Source organism: Danio rerio, chromosome 17 (genome assembly GCF_049306965.1).
Source record: "Danio rerio strain Tuebingen ecotype United States chromosome 17, GRCz12tu, whole genome shotgun sequence".
NCBI classification, from domain to species: Eukaryota; Metazoa; Chordata; class Actinopteri; order Cypriniformes; family Danionidae; genus Danio; species Danio rerio.
The window spans coordinates 16,993,445-17,012,481 of NC_133192.1; the positions used below are offsets into that span (position 1 = coordinate 16,993,445).

The following is a 19,037-nucleotide window of genomic DNA, read 5'->3' on the forward strand; positions in this document are numbered from 1 at the left end:
GCGTGTGTGTGTGTGTGTGTGTGTGTGTGTGTGTGTGTGTGTGTGTGTGTGTGTGTGTGTGTGTGTGTGTGTGTGTGTGTGTGTGTGTGTGTGTGTGTGTGTGTGTGTGTGTGTGAGTGCGTGAGTGCGTGCGTGCGTGCGTGCGTGCGTGCGTGCGTGCGTGCGTGTTTGTGTTTGTGTGTGTGTGTGGATGTGTCCCAGAGATTGGTTGCGGCTGGAAGGGCATCCGCTGCGTAAAAACTTGCTAGATAAGTTGGCGGTTCATTCCGCTGTGACGACCCTGGAATAATAAATGGACAAAGCTGACAAAGGAATGAATGAATGAATTATTATTATTATTATTATTATTATTATCATTACAATATTACAATGGTTTTTGACTAAATAATTAGTAGTGACTCATTTTTTTTGTCAAATAAATCTTATTGAAGACAAAGATTCAGGAATCTAATCTCAATTATATTTTGTTTTTTTTCCGAAAAGAAAATGTGGACCAAATAAAGAGAAAACACTTAAATCACAAGGCAAAAGAAAAAAGATTTTCTTACTAACAGTTTTTGTCTTGTTTTTTTGTCCAAATAGCAAAAAAAACTAAATCAAGAAGCTAAAGAAACCTTTCTCTGAGCTTAGGTCAGTGTTGTGGGAAATGAAAAATATTTGTTTAACATTATATCTGAGCTCTATTTGATCTGGAACAACATTTATAAAGATGCCTTTGGTAATTAACTTTAGAAATGCACAATTACGCACACAAGAACAGATTTAATTTCCAATATGCTAGGATATTAATTGTAAAAGAAATGTGGAAGATGCAAAAATATGATTGATGTTTCTAAGCAACAGCTGGGACTCGTACCAGCGACCTTCTTGCTGTGAGGCGACAATGCTATCCACTGAGCCATCGTGTTGCCCTAAAAGAAGTATGTTGGGAAAATAAAATTTATTCTGTTTAACAGAAATTGGGGGGAAAAAATCTACAAGGGGGCTAATAATTCAGCGTGTTTCTCCTGTGTTAGGTCTGCGAGAGACAGAAGCTCTTAACCGAACGCAGTCAGCTGAAAACCTGTATGGGGGAGCTTTGGGAAAACTTCTCGTTTTTGTCTAAGGAGGTCTGCAGAGAGGAACAGCGCACTCCTCGATCACAGTATAATCCACACACAGACCCAGTTTTGTCAGGTACAGAGCTTCAAATCTCCCTCATTCCTAACAGTAAAGACATATCAGACTGCCAGACAACCCAACCGCCACATTTACACCGAAGAGCGGACAGGGACACAGAGCCGTCCCAGGAAAACACCGCCTCCATCAGGTCTGATGCCTCACAGACAGGCAGCTCCAGCGTCACTATTGATTTCTGCCAGGAAATGACGGAGAAGTGTACGACTGAAGAGCTGCCTGAGAGAAACTGAGTCTGGTAGACTGCATTTTGGAACTTTTAATGTGAATATTGGTTCGATATTTTTTGTGTTACTTTTTTTTTTTTGGAAGTGTTACGTTTTGTTTGACTGTACTGGGTCATGGTGAATAACTCAAGGTGTTTTTGTATTTGTGTGCTGCATATGGATGTGTTCTCATACATACAATATGGAGGCTTGCTTGAAGCTATGGAATTTTTAAAAGAAATCAAAAGGTAATTACAACTTTTTAAAGTCATAGTTCTGACTTTTTTCCCTTACAGTTGAAAGTTTGTATCAGAATTGGGTTAAATAGACTCTCAATTGTAAGTCCTTTTTCGCTTTATTGTTTTTTTTTTATGTTAAAACACAACACATTTTTAAAAAGTGAACTCATTTTTAGGTTAAAATGCAAGCAGTTTTTTTTTTTTTTTTTTAAGAGTTTGTTGCAGAATTGGCTTGTAGAAACTCACAATTTTCAGTCCTTTTCCATCCATCTTTTTTTAAGTTGAAACACAACACATTTTTTTTTAAAGCACATTTTAAAGTGAGAACACAGGCAATTTTGAAAAATAAAACACATTTGTAAGTTAGAACAAGCTATTTTCTTTTGAGTTTTGTTGCCGAATTGGGTGATATAAACTCTTTTTTACCTCCATCATTGTTTATAGTTAAAACAGAGCACATTTTAAAGTTAAAACACGGGCTATTTTCAAAATTTTTTGTTTGTTTGTTGCAGCATTGGGTTATATAAAGTCACAATTGTAAGTCCCTCATCCCTCCATCCGTTTTTTAGTTAAAACACAACACATTTATAAAAAACAAAGCACATTTTTAAGTTCAAAAACAAGCAATTTTATATTTTTTTAGTTTGTTGTAGAATTGGGTTATACAGTATAAACTCACAATTGTGAGTGCTTTTTCTCTCCATCCTTTTTTTTGTCAAGTTAAAACACATTTTTTAAAATGCATATTTAAGTAAAAAACAAGCAATTTTATGTTGTACACAATTGTGAGTTTATATAACCTAAATAGTCCTTTTTTCACTCCATCATTTTTGAAAGTAAAACACAAGAAATTTTCTAGTTGTTGTTTTTTTGTTTGTTTGTTTTTTTTTTTTTGCAGAATTTGCTTATATAAACTCACAATGGTAAGTTAATTTTATTTATTTATTTTTTGATAAAACAAAGCACATTTTTTGACCAAAAACATTTTTAAGTTAAAACACAAGCAATTTTCTTTATTTTTTAGTTTGTTGCAGAATTGGCTTATATAAACGTACAATTGTAAGTCCTTTTTCCCTCCATTGTTTTTTAAAGTTAAGACAAAACACATTCTCTTAAACAAACTTAACTTATACTTTAACTTAAAAATGTGCTTTGTTTTTAAAAATTTGCTTTAACTTAAATAAAAAAAACGCAAGGAAAAAGGACTTACAATCATGAGTTTGTATATAACCCAATTCTGCAACAAATTCTAAAAATAAACATTTAAAATTGCTTTCGTAAACTCACAGTTGTAAGTTCTTTTTCCCACAACACAAGACATTTTTAAAAACAAAACACATTTTTAGCTTAAAACGCAAGCAATTTTCTCTTTTTGGTTTGTGAGTTTGTTGCAGAATTGGCTTGTGTTTTAACTTTAAAATGTGTTTTGTTTTAAAAATGTGTTTTAAATTAAAAAAAGGATTGCGATATAAAGGACTTACAATCAAGTTTATATAACTCAATTCTGCAACAAAATCAAGTTATTAAGTTAAAACACAAGCAATTTTCTATTTTTTAAAAGATTTTGTTGCAGAATTTGTTGCAGATTTTTTGTTGGCTTATATAATCTCACGGTTATAAGTCCTTTTTCCCACCATCGTTTTTCTTGAAGTTAAAACACAGCACATTTTTAAAAACAAAACACATTTTTAAGTTAAAACAAGCAAGAATTGGGTTGTGTTTTAACTTAAATATGTTTTGTTTAAAAAATGTGTTGTGTTTTAACTAAAAAAGGATTGAGGGATAAAGGACTTACAGTTGTGAGCTTATATAACCCACTTCTGCAACAAACTATAAAAGAAAAATTGCTTATGTAAACTTACAATTGTAAGTGCTTTTTCCCTCCATCATTTTTTAGGCTAAAACACAACACATTTTTTTTTTGACAAAACACATTTTAAGTTGAAACACAAGCAATTTTCTTTTTTTTTTTAAGCATTTTTCTCAACTTGCGATTTAGAAACTTGCAATTAGGAGTTTGTCTTTAAAATCTGAGAAGAATTGGGGGAAAATAAAAAAGAGTATAAAGTCAGAATTACAACAAATAGTCAGAATTGCAAAAACTCAAAACTGCAAGAATATAAATCCAGAATTCCCAAAAAGAATAACTCACAACTGTGAGAAACTAGCTTGCAATTTTCAGAAATAAATCAGAATTGTGAGAAAATTATAACTGCAAGAAATGAAGTCTTATTTTTTCGCAAAAGACTGGTTTTTGCAATCCTAAGATCAATTAATTTAAAGGAAAAAAGTCAAAAGTGTTGATGTAAAAACGCTGAATTCTAAATTATAGTGATTACTTATTCTTTTTTATTAATTCATATGGCAGAAACAAGCTTCTATACATGCTAAATAAAAAACTAAAATAATTCATGTCACATTTTCTGCATTTGTATCTGGTTCTCAGATTTATCTCAGGAAATTTTAAATCAATCAGCATATGCAAAAGTGATACTGAAAGTGTCTGAAAGTGTTTTGTATCTACTGTGTGTTCCAAGCATTCCTTGCGTGCATCAAGAAAAAAAATAAATAACAGAAAGGAAGCAGATGTTCACCTGAAGCCGAGCAATCTGTTTGTCAGCATAGAAAAATGAACATCTGATCAGAGAAAATAGCGGTCATAAATCATAAAGCAGTTTCATCAATATTGACGATTAGCTGCTAATATGATTGTCCCCTCAAGTATTTTTTACATTTTCCACAGATTTGTTTTCTCTCTCTCATGCTCAGTTTTCTAGACTGTTAAATGATCGATCAGATATGCAAACTTTAGTGAATTCACTCATGTTGGCAGCTCAAATTGTGACCTCTCCCAACTGATTTGATTCCGTCAGGACAGTATGCACATTATCCTTTTACTCCTTTAAAAAATCATTGTGGTAGATATATATTATTTTTCTTTCTTATGTTTGAGATATTTATTTTTGGGGAATTTTTAAAGGGTTAGTTCACCCAAAAATTTAAATTGTTATAAATTACACTCGTGTCATTCAAAAGACCTTTGCTTTTCTACATAAAACAACTTGAGATATTTTAGGTGAAATTTGAGAGCTTCCTCATCCTCCATAGAGAGCAAAGGTATGAGACATTTAAATATATATATATATATATATATATATATATATATATATATATATATATATATATATATATATATATATATATATATATATATATGTATATATGTATATATGTGTATATATATATATATATATATATATATATATATATATATATATATATATATATATATATATATATATACATATATAAACATTCTCAAACAGACCAAATGTTGCCTTTCATATTGCGCACATTCACATTTTAATAGTGCACTATGCATTGACGTAGACCCGATTGTGAAACAAAGTACGACAAGTAAACGTGTGCAATATGTTGACACTAAAGAGAAGACAATGAAGACAAGGTCATTATTTTGAGACACTCCAAGAAATAGAAAAATACCCAAAAAAATCCTACAATAACACTTTTCATAAAACAAAAATAATAACTTTATTTAACAGTTTCTTCTCCGCAGTGTCTGTATATTGCGCACATTCACATAAACGAGAGCACTATGCATTGACGTAAACTCTGAATGTGAAACAAAGTGTGAATTGTAAACGTGTGCAATAGACTGACACTAAAGAGAGGAATTTTATTTAAAAAAATCTTTAAACAGACCAGATGCTGCTTTGATTTGTTCAAACTGGACATTATCAGGCTACAATAACCTTTTTGTGTGCTCATAAAACAAAAAAAAGGACTTTATTTTCTTTATTCACAAGAGAACAATGCATTGATATAGACTGAATGTGAAACAAGGTTTGAATGTGCGCAATATACTGACACTGAAGAGAAGACATTGTTGAAAACAGTGATTATTTTTGTTTTATGTGCGCACAAAAGTATTTTCGTGGTTTGATTATATTCTGGTTAAGCCACTGACGTAATATGGTCTGTTTTAAAGATGTGTTTGTATGCTGCTGTAAATGGAGGAAAAAAGAGCTCTTAGATTTCATCTAAAATATCTTCATTTGTGTTCTGAAGATGAAGAAAGTTCTCGGGGTTTTGCCACAAAATGAAGGTGAGTTTTTAATAATGTCATTTTCATTTTTTGTGTGTATTAACCCTTTAAATTGTTTGTGCACTTACCCACACTCCACTCCTAGTTTCTGTACACTCAGGAATAAAGGTACGCGAGCTGTCACTGGAGTTGTACCTTTTCAAAAGGTACAAATTTGTACCTAAAAGGTCCATATTAATACCTCAAGGGTACATATGAGTACCTAAAAAGTACAAAAGTGTTGCTCCTAAATTTTTAGGTACTAATATATACTTTTGAGGTGCCAATATGAACCCTTTAAGTACAAATGTGTACCTTTTCAAAAGGCATCACCCCAGTGACAGCTCGCGTACCTTTATTTCTAAGAGTGTACTAATAGTTTCACCTGTAAGCGTTCTCAGTTCAGTTTGTAGTCTGATGGCAGTGTTAGATGTTTGATTTACTGACATTGGATGAAAATTTATGCCTTAAAAGTGCTGTGTTTTATTTGTGTTTATTTTTGCAACTCGCGTCTGTAGGATCACAGTGCTTTTAATTGTTTAATTTTGTCTATTTAATTCAAAATAATGTGAACTGCATGACTTCAGTGTCTTGATTAAAGCATTTTTAAAATGTTTTTTCTATCAAACTTTTGGGGATTCTGTTCTTAAGTCTGTGACGGATAAATAAATCCATAAAAAGTAAGAAAAAAAAACAGTTACCTTGTAAAAAAATAATCTTAAATGAACAGTTTTTCTTTTCTTTTTTTTTTGATTCATGGATTGTTTTCTGATTATTTATGCTTTTGAATGCTATTTATACTTTATTAACATTTTGAAGAGTTTGAAGTGATAAGTGTTGTACACCATGGTACCAAAAGCAGGCAATAAACTGCCAGTACTTTTTTGTTTTACGATTAAAATGTCAATAAAATTCACTGTGTTAAACTGCTAAGTTGAATTTTCAACATCAAAAGTCAACAGAGCAGAGATAAAAGTACCATAATGCAACTCGGAAGTGTAAATAAACCAAAAACACCCGTGAATCACAAAATCCGGAAATTGTTAATTAACAGAGTTTTTTGTTTATTCATGTTGGTTCATTTGTGCACCGCAAACAACGACTCTTACATTACTGACTGTAAAGAATTTAAATCATGTTTACAAATTCTTCAGAAATCTGTGCATATTCTGACTTTTATTCTCTTGACCTCTTGAGGATTTGGATAAGCTGTCATGCCTTTTGTTATATGGCGCACCACAGTTGTGATATGAATCTTGTGATAAGGGCAAACACGAATATTCATTAGCAGTTTACATGCTAATGTAATGTAATGATATTGAAAGATATGGAAAAATACCAAGAAAACAATCCTTCAACAGACCACATGCTGCCTCCATTTGTTCATCCTGAACCTTATCAAGCTACAATAACCCTTTTATGTGCATATAAAACAAAAATAAGGACTCTATTTAACTGTTACTTTTCCACAGTGTCAGTATAGGGCGCACATTCACATTTACGAGAGCACTATGCATTGACGTTGACTCCGAATGTGAAACAGTGCAACAGGTACACTTGCGCAACAAACTCACACTGAAGAGAGGACAATGTTGAATAAGGTTGTTATTTTGGTTTTATGTGCGCACAAAAGTATTTTCGTAGCTTTGTTATATTCTGTTTGAACCACTGAAGGCATAAGGTCTGTTTTAAGGATGCTTTTTGGTATTGTTCTTGACTTTTTGAATAAATATTCTGACTTTTTTTATTCTATCGACCTCTTGAGGATTTGGATAAGCTGTAATGCCTTTTGATAAATGATGTGCCACAGTTGTGAAATGAATCTTGTGATATGGGCAAATATGAATATTCATTAGCAGTTTACATGCTAATGTAATTTAATGACATTGAAAGGTATGGAAAAACACCAAGTAAAATCCTTAAACGGACCAGATGCTGCCTTCATTTGTTCAATCTGAACACAATCAGGCTACAATAACTCTTTTAGATGCTCATAAAACAAAAATAAGGACTTCATTTAACAGCTTCTTCTCCTCAGTGTCAGTAAAGGGTGCACATTCACATTTACAAGAGCACTATGCATTGACATATTGTAGACTTCAAATGTGAAAAAAAGTTTGACATGTAAACGTGATCAATATACTGACACTGAAGAGAAGACAATGTTGAACAAATTCAGTACTTTTGTTTCATGTTCGCACAAAAGTATTTTTGTAGCAGTTATATTCTGATTGAACCACTGAAGGTCTGTTTTGAGGATGTTTTTTGGTATTATTCTGGACTTTTTGGATAAATGTTCAGACTTTTTTATTCTCTCGACCTCTTGAGGATTTGGATAAGCTGTCATGCCTTTCGTTATATGATGCGCAACAGTTGTGATATGAATCTTGCGATAAGGGCAAATATGAATATTCATTAGCAGTTTACATGCAGTAAAGAGAGTTTGGACATTCACAGATCTACCTGTTATATCGATATACCTCTCGTCTTGGACAAGGTCTGTAGCACAACTGGTTTACAACCTTTTTTAATAGACTTTTACAATCGCTTCTTTGATGTAGATTTTGTATGTATTGTAAATATATTCTGTTTATAGTTATTTGTGGGATTCTTTTGCTTCCTTTTGTTAATCTGTGACCTCAATGTTGATAATCTGTATTTGTTACATTCTCGAATGTGTCCGCATTGAATTTGTCTACTAGGATATGAAATAAATTGCTACGCATGTTTTATGCAGATTGGATGCGTTTTGCATCATTTGCTCTGAGGACTGTGAAATTTGCATTCACTCTCAATTCAAACACAAACACTTGTGGAAATAAGAAAACTTTTTTTTATTTTCTTGGTAATTTGATGTAAGACTCAGCTTGCATCACATTTTATGGATGTAAGCTAAATGATTTAAAAATGTTCTCTTTTTTTTGCCAGCCGTCTGAAGGTCTGAAGCTTTTAGAAATGTGCACAGATGTCTTTTGGCTTCCATAATTCGACATGGAAATGCTGTACACCATGCTTTGCTGGTAAATTAAGGTGCTTATAATAAAAACAAATCAACAGTACAAAACCGCACTACTTAGACCGCAATAAAGCTGCATTGAACCATTGCTTTCCAAGCAGAGCAGATCAGAGCTAAATCCTTTGTCGCTGATATCTCCATTCATTTCTGCTCATGAACGGCCTGTTACATTCCTGCTGTCCTTCAGCCCTTTCTCTTTCACTTTTTCATGATGGAAGAGATATCCAAGAATACGCTCTGTAAAAAAAAAAATGCAAATTAGTACCAGAAAAAAAAGTGAAAAAATTACCATTACTGATATAAATATTGATGATCAAATTTAATTTGTATTTAATATTCACAAGTAAAACTAAAAATATAAATTTAGGTATTTATGTATATTTGTTATATTAGTGACAATTTATTACGCATTTTAATATTTAAACGTGTATTTATATAGACATTAAAGATATGCAGTGTACATGTTTCTTATGTAAATACTGGTGCTGGGCAAAAATTTATTGTGATTAATCGCGTCCAAAATAAAAGCTCGGTTTGATAATATATATGTTTTTATGTATATTTGTTATATTAATAACAATTTATTACTTATTAAAATATTTTAGCTTTGTGTATTTCAGTATTTTTTTGTTTATTTATATAGATATCAAACATACTATTATGTAAACACTAGTGCTAGCCAAAAATTAATCACATTCAAAATAAAAGCTTAGTTTGACATAATATATATGTGTGTGTGTGTGTGTGTGTGTGTGTGTGTGTGTGTGTTAAATATTTATTATGTATATGTGATACACACGCATAAATAGAAACAAAACAGTACAAAACAATTTTGTATATACATACACACGAACACACACACACACACATATATATATATATATATATATATATATATATATATATATATATATATATACATACACACACAAGCACGCTTTTTCAGTGTGATTATACATGAGGAATTGTTTGACAGAACTCATATATTAAATATCAATTGAATATCTTTATAGCTATATATTAAATATTATTATTGATATCTATAAATACATATTAGTTTATGTAGTTGGCAGTTTTCTTTGCGGGGATTTCTAGAAGGTTGAAGAACACCTTTCTGTTTTAAAATGTATAAAAGATTGTCAAAGTACTTTAAAAAAAAAAAAAATTTATAGGCATAAATATAGCTGTAAATCATTTCCATCTACTTGCCATAGACATCCGTCGTCCTCCCCCTGGTGGTGGGTTCATGGGCAGGTCGTTAAGGGATCCCAGCTCAGACTCTGAACTCCTGGTGGAGGGACAGGACGGACTGCCGGACATGCTTTCAGAGGGCATCCGAACCATGAAACTGGCTTTCCTGTTGGGTGGACAGAAGTCGCTCTCGGAGGACTCCATAGCATCATCTGCTAGGTCCGCCAAGCGGCTGGGCCTGTGCAGAGCATTGCGAAGGCAGGCTGGTATCTCGGTATGGCCCTCAGAACCCGGATGGCCCGAGTTAAAAGGCCTAATGTCCCTTTCTGAGCAGTTACTGCTATCTGGATGCTGGTTTTCCTGGTCCTCCAGGAGCCTCAGTGACCCCTGGGAGTGCAGTTCATGAATCATTCCCTGGCTGGGCTGGCGCATTTGGCGAGGCTGCTGGGTAATGCAGGACACCGGTAGGGTGGACGCTGCTAAACTGTTGTGCCGCAGAATATCATTGCTCGAAGAGCTGAACAGATGTTTGTCCATTTGTCCCTGCGGGATAAACGTTTTCAATTGTGGGTTTTTGTGAGGCGAATACTCCGTCATCACGCAGAGCTGCTGAATTGTCGAATGCTTGGGTTTGCAAAGACTGTCCTCCTCGACAAACTGCAGTCCGCTCAGAGTCTGTTTAATCTTTCTCACCCCCAAGTGGGATATTTCCAAAAGGTTCAGGAACAACGAAACTCCTGCGATGACGATCATGAAAACCATGAAGATGGTTTTCTCTGTTGGCCTGGAAACATAACAGTCCACGCTGTTCGGGCAAGGCACCCTCTCACACTTGTACAAAGGATCCAGTCCAATGCCATATAAGATATACTGCCCGACAATGAACGCCACTTCCACCACTGATCTGGTGAGGATATGAATAATATATGTACGAAGCAAGGAGCCCCTTAGAGGAGCCTTCTTCATCTTCTTCTGCTCTTCCAACCTCCTCAGTTCCTTCTCCAACTTTCTGTGCTCCTCCAAGAGGGGCTCGGTCTCTTCCAGCTCTGCTCGCAGCTGGATTTTCCTCCTGTGCCGTTCTTTCTCTAAAGACCTTAGCTGGTACAGAGCATGTCCCATGTACACCAGCGAAGGCGAGGAAACAAAAATGATCTGCAATACCCAGAAGCGAATGAGCGATATTGGGAATGCCTGGTCGTAGCAGACGTTCTTGCATCCAGGCTGGTCCGTGTTGCAGACGAACTCGCTCTGCTCGTCCACCCAAACGTCCTCTGCCGCAACACCAAGAACCAACATCCGGAAAATGAACAGGATGGTCAGCCAGATTTTACCCACGATGGTGGAGTGAATGTGAACCTCCTCTAAAATGCTCCCCAACAAGTTCCAGTCCCCCATCTTCACCGCCACATGTCAGTGCTTCATTTAAGGCAACAAAAATATAAGATTAGTCAAGATTCTAGCTTCATTCTTACGCGTTTATGTCATCATATATAAGGCATTTGACAAGCAAACAAAAGTGTGTAAAAATGCCATACACATGCACAACACTATTTAATTTTGCACAAAGCTGATCAATACTTTCTCCCCCAAAAAACAAACTAAAGTGAACTTACATTTCAGTGGGATTTGCTTTCTAGTTTCCTTGGTATATAAACAAGCATGTTTCCCCCAACAAGGAAAATCATTCCCTCATTTTACAGCCATGGAGTTTGCACATTAAAACGCAGCCAGTCTCTCCGCATAATGTCGGCTACAGTGAATGTTCCCCACAGTTGTTTCATGCAGCGAGTTCACAGGATGTAGAAATTGATCAGAAACTGACGGGACAATGCCCCATGGCTGATCTTATCAAGCAATTGCTGAAAACAGCACCCCCACACACATAAAAAGTTGCCCGCGATGCCAACCAACCAAATGTCCCTCAAGCAGTCGATACACAATATACAATATTCTGCCTCACAAAATATTACGATGCTGCTCTCAAGCAAGCCAAACCAAAGCCGAACACAACTACCACAGGACTTTAAGCATGCATATTCGCCCATTTAACCATTAATCTAATGTATAATCTATACCACTGGTCAATTAGTCAGGCCAGTTCACTGCAGCTAACAGCATAGTGTGCATCTGAGTTTTCAAAAGGTGCTTTTTATTACTGTCCCAGCACCTGCCACAAAAATGATGCATGCCAAATATATCAACTCTATTTCACTGTTTTCCTTTGTGTTCCCGTTCGAGTTTGTGCTGAAGCTTTCCATGTTGTTTACGTTTGCGAGCACTCAATGTCAAATGAAAGACCTTGCACTCGATTGCATCAGGCCCCCCCTCCTAAACTCAATCCATCAATACTGCAGTGATTTGTTTAGCATGGTCTCTTTTCTGGTTTTATGTGCAACAAATCTCATTAAAAGCATATTTGCACAACATTGCACGTTTACCCTATGAATCCAATAGCAATTGATTTTAAAAATGAAAAAAGAAACATGGTTTTAAATTGAAACAACAAGGAGGTACGAGGCAAGCCGTGAATCCACCAATCAGCACATGCACGTGATTTTGTTATCCTGATTCGTCCCTGCCCGAACCTTTCAGGCACTGCACAACTGGATCATCTCGCCGATCACACTACATGCTTCATAAAATGACCAGCCGTCCCTCAGGGCCTTTAATTAGCTTTCCATCACATGCTGACAGAGTCAATGGGAGATTGATTTGATTTTCCCTTGCAGAAGCTTGAACTGAAATGCCAGAAGTCACATCAGGGACGTTGCATTACATAATGAGTTCATATGGTACCAAGCGAACGGCAGAAAACCATCTATTGGTCTTTGTTCTGGGGTGCTTCATTGGATCTAATTGCCTTGATTGAGTTCAATTTGTGCACAGTGAAGTCTATGCAGGTTATGGGGAATCGTGGTTAAACTGGAAAAGACCAAAAATAGCCATACACACTATATAAGTGCTGAGCCTACACTCCTCAGCTGGTTATGGTGCTAAAATAAATCCTGACAGTCTTGCGCCATTGTGATAATAAGTACATGGTGGTACATTAGCCCACTTGTTATATGGCTGCTTGCCAAATAAATGAATTGACATCAATTATTGATTAGAGCTGAACTTATTTCATTATGCGAGGGGAAAAAATAGAACACAGAGTGATATAAAAGACTTAAAGCCTATAGAGCAATGTACAGGACTGATATGAAGTTCAATACCGCTCAATCAGCCAGTGGTATCTATACACATTCTTATAGTACATGAATATCTGTTTCACCAGTAAACTTCAGCAGATGATTTACTTCAATTAACATGCAACAATGTCATCAGCTAACATAAAATTCAAAGGTTACCATTGTTTATAAACCTATAATACTGAAGCCTTCAGGTGTTATCAGAAATGTCCTTAAAGTGATAATTAGAATGAAAAAATAAACATTTTCACTACTGACAACCATATAAACATTGACTGTGCTAAATGATATTATTTTCTGACATTTCTGGAATTTGGGTCATGTACATATTGTTTTTACTGCTTATAAAATATGCTAAAATGAATTGTTTATTAATGCAAAATAAGGTGATGTTGCTATTGTGGAAATAAATGAATAAGAATAGCCTACAGTCACAAAAGAATTCATTCTTTGCTTTAGGCGTAATCACTAAAAACACTGTTTGCGCACATGGTTTGGTTCCTTAATTCAAAAATATTACAAGTGCTTCTGCTGGTCTTCTTGATCATGCTTTTATTATGAAGACAAACAAAAACTAACCTTTGACAAGTTTTGCATTGGAACTTTACTGTACATATAATGGTATGGAGAAATGTAATTAAACAGTGTACTGTAAAGGTGAGCAAATAACCTGGTTCTTTGGTTAGTGTAAAGAAACCAAATGCACAACACTACAATAGTGATGACAAAATAAGGATGCTTTGGTGGATTTTAAAACAGTTTTATTTTATATGAACTGATTTTTTTTCAGTCAAGCCCACATCCTGAGGCATAGATAGATGTCGGTCTACCTGTCTGTCTGTCTTGTCTGTTTTTTATTCCCACCACCACCCCGTTCATCTTGGAAGGGCATATATGTACTGTACCTACCTAATTGCGTATCTATCTGGCTACCTATCTGTTTTACTACCTATGCCCACCACCACCCCCTTCCTCTGGGAAGGGCATCTACTGTATGTACTGTACCTACCTATTAGCTTATCTATACCTAATGGCTACCTGTCTGCTTAACTAACTATGCCTACCATCATCCTCTTCATCTTGGAAGAGCATTTATGTACTGTACTACAGTAACTGCCAAATTGCATACATAGGGCCAATCTACCGGCTACCTATCTGTCTAACTAGCTATGCCCACCACCACCCCCTTCCTATTGGAAGGACATCTATCTTATTATTAGTTGTCTTTGGCAATGGGAACAGATATGTACTCAATTGTTGTTGATCACCAGTGATTCATAAGTTGTTCTTCAAGTATACTGTATCTCCAGCAATCTTCTTGTTGTGTCTTCATTACCTGCAAAACGCCTGACCCACTAAGCCTACCATTACCACGTTTCCCGTCTGCCAAAGACAAATAAGTCATTCATCATTGTTTATCTAGGTGAAAATATACATTTAAGTGATACCTTCTTCTTGATAATCTGATTTGAAGTGGAGCGAGCGTGAATTTCACCTGCTTCCATGAGAGCTGAGAAATGAATTATACTTGTGACGTATATCGAACGCACTCTAAAATAACCAGCTGCTTGATTCGGACCTTTACACGTTTCTCAGTAGCGAAAGTTGTCTTAAGCTGGATAAACAAATCATTTTTACAATCCCATTTGTCGAAATAAAAGAAAAACTCTACTATGTTGTTACCAAGTCTTTTAGAAAAAGGAGAAAAAATGCGACTGAGGACAGCCAGAAAGAGAACATCTTCAAATTTACTGTCCTGCCCCATACACACTCTGCATTACAAATGCCTCGCACGACTGGTCTTATTCGCTTTTTTTAATTTGATGCGAGGATATACAACAAATAAAATAAAAATAAAAACTGTTGGTTATACTATTGCAATGTGTTAAAATACACAGAAGTTAAATGGCTAGCAATTTGAAGTCCAGTATACAATTAAAAGCCTACCTTAGACAATTTGGGAAATAGTTTGTCGTTTTTATACCATTAACGTTACACTTACTACGATTACTACATTAGTTTGATTAGATTAATCCACCTTTAGTTAATTTAAGAGCTAGTCAGATGGGCTAGCACACTGACACCTGCTGGTTACAAGGGGTTAATGTCGCATAAACTAAAACAAACAAACGTTAAATCATGGTGTACCAAATTGATTATGGGTTTGCTACATATTACCATAGTCTGTATTTCAAAGGAGAAAAGGCTTTGGCTTTTTTGAGCTAGATAGCAGACAGCAAATGGTCGCTCACTGCATTTTGAATCTTCTCAGTAACTTGACTCATTTGAAGCGGTTCACTCAGCAGATTCGGTGCTTGATTCAGCGGCACTGGCAGTCTGCAGGTGCTGACCCGTGATGTCAAGTGTCTTTATTACCGTGTTTGCGGAGCACCTCAGGCCTGAAGCGAGAAAACACACTAGAACACTCGTTTAAAGCTAATGATTCGTTCAGGAAAGACGCACGATTCTACCTAACACATTGTTGTTTATGTTTTAAAAGTGATTGAAAAACAAAAATATCAAAACTGCTTTCATAATTATGCAGCGCAATAACGGTAATTTAGGCCTAAACCTCTTTAGGCTACAGATTAACGTACTATCGGCGTGGATGAATGAGCCATACGAACAATGTAGCTAAGACATGTTATATTGTTTGAAAACATGTTTAATTTGTGTATACAGCAAGAAATCAAGTTTCTCCTTCGGTTCCGCACTGCTTGCTCTGTGAATCAGACCCCCATACATAAAAAATGACTATAAAAAGACAGATTGTGATCTTGACCGCAGGACCATCTTTAGCATAGAGCAATTACAAATCTTCTAATCGACAGAAGAAGGCTTTAAGTCAAATTTAATCTTTAATTCATCAAATTTACAAACTCTAAGGAAATGAGCTGGCCACTTTCTTATTTACCTACAAGCTACAGTTTTTAATATGTTTTAGTTGGTTTTTAAACCGTTTCAGATTCCTAATAGTTTTTTTTAATGATACACGATAATACATTTGTATTTTAAGTATTTTTATTCTTTTTTCATATAGCTTACAGTTTAAACGCACATTTCTACGTAAATAAACATTTTGTGGGAAAATAGTATGGTTTAGTAAGCACTTTGACAAAATTATGGGAAATATTTTTGTTCTATCAAAAAGTGTGGTTATGATCACCATCCGACAAGCTAATGCAGCAAAGATTAGTGCTTAAAATGTCATGAGTGCTGTATTTGAACCTCATAATTTAATAGAAATTGAGGAGAATGGCTACAAAAATGTCCACTTTGAAGAAAAGAAAACCCAGCCCTTTTAATAGGCTGGCTACGGGCCTGACAAAGGTTGTCGTTTGGATGATGTACCTTTGAACGGTATGTTCATTCATTCATTCATTTTCTTTTCAGCTTAGTCTCTTTATTAATCCGGGGTCATCACAGCAGAATGAACTGCCAACTTATCCAGCATATGTTTCACACAGCGGATGCCCTTCCAGCCGCAACCCATCTCTGAGAAACGTCTATACACACTCATTCACACTCATACACTATGGATGATTTAGCCTACCCAATTCACCTGTACCGCATGTCTTAGGACTGTGGGGGAAAACGGAGCACCCGGAGGAAACTCATGTGAATGCGGGGAGAACATGCAAACTCCACACAGAAACGCTAACTGACCCAGCCGAGGCTCGAACAATCGACCTTCTTGCTGTGAGGCGACAGCACTACCTACTGCTCCACCGCATCGCCCTGTACGGTATGTTAATTTTTTATTTTTTTGTTTTTTTTTTGTTAAACCCTGTAGGTAATTTACTGATTGTATTGCTGGAACATAACTCTCCAGAAATAATGAACCTGTATTTTAAGGGGGCCCTGTCTCTTGAGTTCAATTGAATTCAATTCATTTTAATTTCTATAGAGATTTTACAATGTAGATTGTGTCAAAACAGCTTAACATAGAAGTTCTAGTAAACTGAAACTCTGTCAGTCCAGTTCTCAGAGTTAAAGTTCAATTTAGTTCAGTTCAGTGTGGTTTAAATTTCACTGCTGAAAGTCCAAACACTGAAGAGCAAATCCATCAATGTCCAGCTTCCCAAACCAAGCAAGCCATTGGCGAGGAACAATACCTTACCAATAGACGAAAGTGAAGGAAAAACCCTGAGAGAAACCAGGCTCAGTTGGACATTTTTCCTCTGTCCAAACTTCTTGTGCAGAGGTGCGGATAAGCGCCAGGTGCTGGAGAATGCTGAACGTTCATCGTGGAGAAGCTGCAAGTGTGAGAAAGGCAGCAGCGAGTGATCAGGCTAGCTCATTGGATCTATGCAGAGACTCTTAAAGAGTAAGTTAATCCTAAAAATGTAATTCAGATCGTTTTGGGTTCATATAAACAATAAACGTTTGTGTGTTTACATCATTCAAATTTGATGAGGGAGTTGGCACACTCAAGAATGCTTGTTTGATGTGCAAGAAGAACAAACAAGGTTCAGTTTTGCATCACATGTTTAAGCTTCCACAAGAACTATTGAAGATTTTTCTAGCATATCCAGCAGGTATGTTTGAACTTTTTAAAATGAATATATCATTTGATCAATACTGATATGTGAATAAAATCTAAAATTAAATCTGTTCATGATAGGGCTGCATGATATTGAAAAATTACATTCCAATGTTTTTATTCACTGCCATATATAGATATTGCGATATAAATGCAATTTCGCCAGATGACTTGATAGCTTGTAAAGTTTGGGCTGATTGTGTAGGGGAGTGTATCTGTGTAAAATATCATATTCAAATGACAAGCATAGTAAATACAACAGGAAAAAGATACAAATAAAGAAAGATTTATGATTTTTTTCTGGGGAGTCAAACAGTATTCAGAAACAAAAATGTAAAAATCAATGTATTGTTATATTAATAACACTGTATCATTTTAATTGAGTTTAAATGCACAATTAACCTTTAAGCAACAAATGTTTAACTAATTAAGTTTACTTTAAATTCCTACAGTCAGTCCTTAAAACACTTGCAAATAATAAACTTTTACTCAAAGGTTAAAATTTGAAATGACTCCACTATGTTGTAACTGTAATGTCTGGTCAACTATACAATGCAGATCCCTGCGATGTGACAATGGCGGACTCACACATTGCGATATTGATGCTGAAACGATATATTGTGCAGCTGTAGTTCATTAAATAAATGTCTCTCTTTTGCAGGATTAAGCCACTTCATTTATATTGTTTCACTTTGAATCTTCAGACTCCATAACATGTAAACCGTAAGTTGCTGAGACTTTTCTTACAGTATGTAAATGTACTTCCAGCTGAAATGAAATATTGAGTAGGGGGCAGAGCTCTCTATTTCCTCATAGCAAACTAATGGTAAGTGGGATGTGGTTAAGAATATTGTAGCTGAATCTGTCAAACTGACTTCAACCAGGAAGGGCGGCCTCTTCAAACAAGGAAGCAAATGGTCAGACTTTGATTGATGATTACCAAAACCATATTTTTTAGTGGAATAATTTGCACAGATTCGTTGTTCACCTAAAGAATAACAGCATGTGTTCGCAAAATAAACATTTTCAATTTTGATTTAACACTTTTAGTGAACAAAAAGAGAAATCTTAAAAATATCTATATTTGCACTCTAAAGATGAATGCATTTTTTTTAACAGACTTGGGATTGTCATGAGGATGCATGACATGTCAACTCGGTGAATGTTCTTGAGTGGCCCAACCAGAGCCCAGGCCTAAATCCTATTGAACATCTCTGGAGAGATCTGAACATGGCTGTACACTGTCGCTTCCCATCCAACCAGATAGAGCTTGAGAGGTACTGCAAAGAGGAATAGATAAAAATTTCCAAAAATAGGTGTGCCAAGCTTGTGGCATCATATTCAAAAAGACTTATATTGGCTGTAATTGT

General features: G+C 35.3%; 2 protein-coding genes and 1 long non-coding RNA gene across 14 annotated transcripts in view; 2 read left to right on the forward strand and 1 right to left on the reverse strand.

Annotated features, from left to right (window-relative positions):
- Positions 1-4,190, forward strand: part of bach2a (BTB and CNC homology 1, basic leucine zipper transcription factor 2a) — a 65,832-nt gene extending 61,642 nt beyond the window's left edge. For 2 of the 11 annotated variants that reach the window (XR_012393289.1, XR_012393285.1), the window contains exons 5-6: positions 1,017-2,587; positions 3,534-4,190. Coding sequence is in view for 2 of the 11 variants with exons in the window: in XM_073928333.1 (XP_073784434.1) it covers positions 1,017-1,409 (393 nt within the window). In the remaining 9 variants the exon portion in view is untranslated. Of the gene's footprint in view, positions 1-1,016 lie in introns of all 11 variants that reach the window. The other 9 variants (XR_012393292.1, XR_012393286.1, XR_012393293.1 and 6 more) reach the window with 6 other exon arrangements.
- A 756-nt stretch (positions 4,191-4,946) lies between these two features.
- LOC141378536 (uncharacterized) lies at positions 4,947-8,462 on the forward strand. Its single transcript, XR_012393294.1, has 2 exons — positions 4,947-5,837; positions 6,065-8,462. It is a non-coding gene; the product is annotated as an uncharacterized lncRNA (long non-coding RNA).
- On the reverse strand, positions 6,478-12,283 carry gja10a (gap junction protein alpha 10 a). Of its 2 annotated transcripts, XM_021467222.3 has the most exons (3): positions 11,547-12,283; positions 9,952-11,349; positions 6,478-8,979 (listed from the first exon to the last, which is right to left on the reverse strand). In XM_021467222.3, the coding sequence occupies exons 2-3, from the start codon at positions 11,326-11,328 to the stop codon at positions 8,941-8,943; spliced, it is 1,416 nt and encodes a 471-aa protein (XP_021322897.2). In that variant the 5' UTR covers positions 11,329-11,349; positions 11,547-12,283; the 3' UTR covers positions 6,478-8,940.
- Between the last annotated feature and the right edge of the window lie 6,754 nt (positions 12,284-19,037).

What these genes read in the sequence shown, in the direction of transcription:
- gja10a (XM_021467222.3), bottom strand. Translation starts at nt 11,328, where the DNA reads ATGGGGGACTGGAACTTGTTGGGGAGCATTTTAGAGGAGGTTCACATT. An exon ending in GAGGACGACGGATGTCTATG is followed by an intron (nt 8,980 to 9,951) that starts GCAAGTAGATGG and finishes TTTTTTTTACAG; the next exon opens with AGCGTATTCTTGGATATCTC.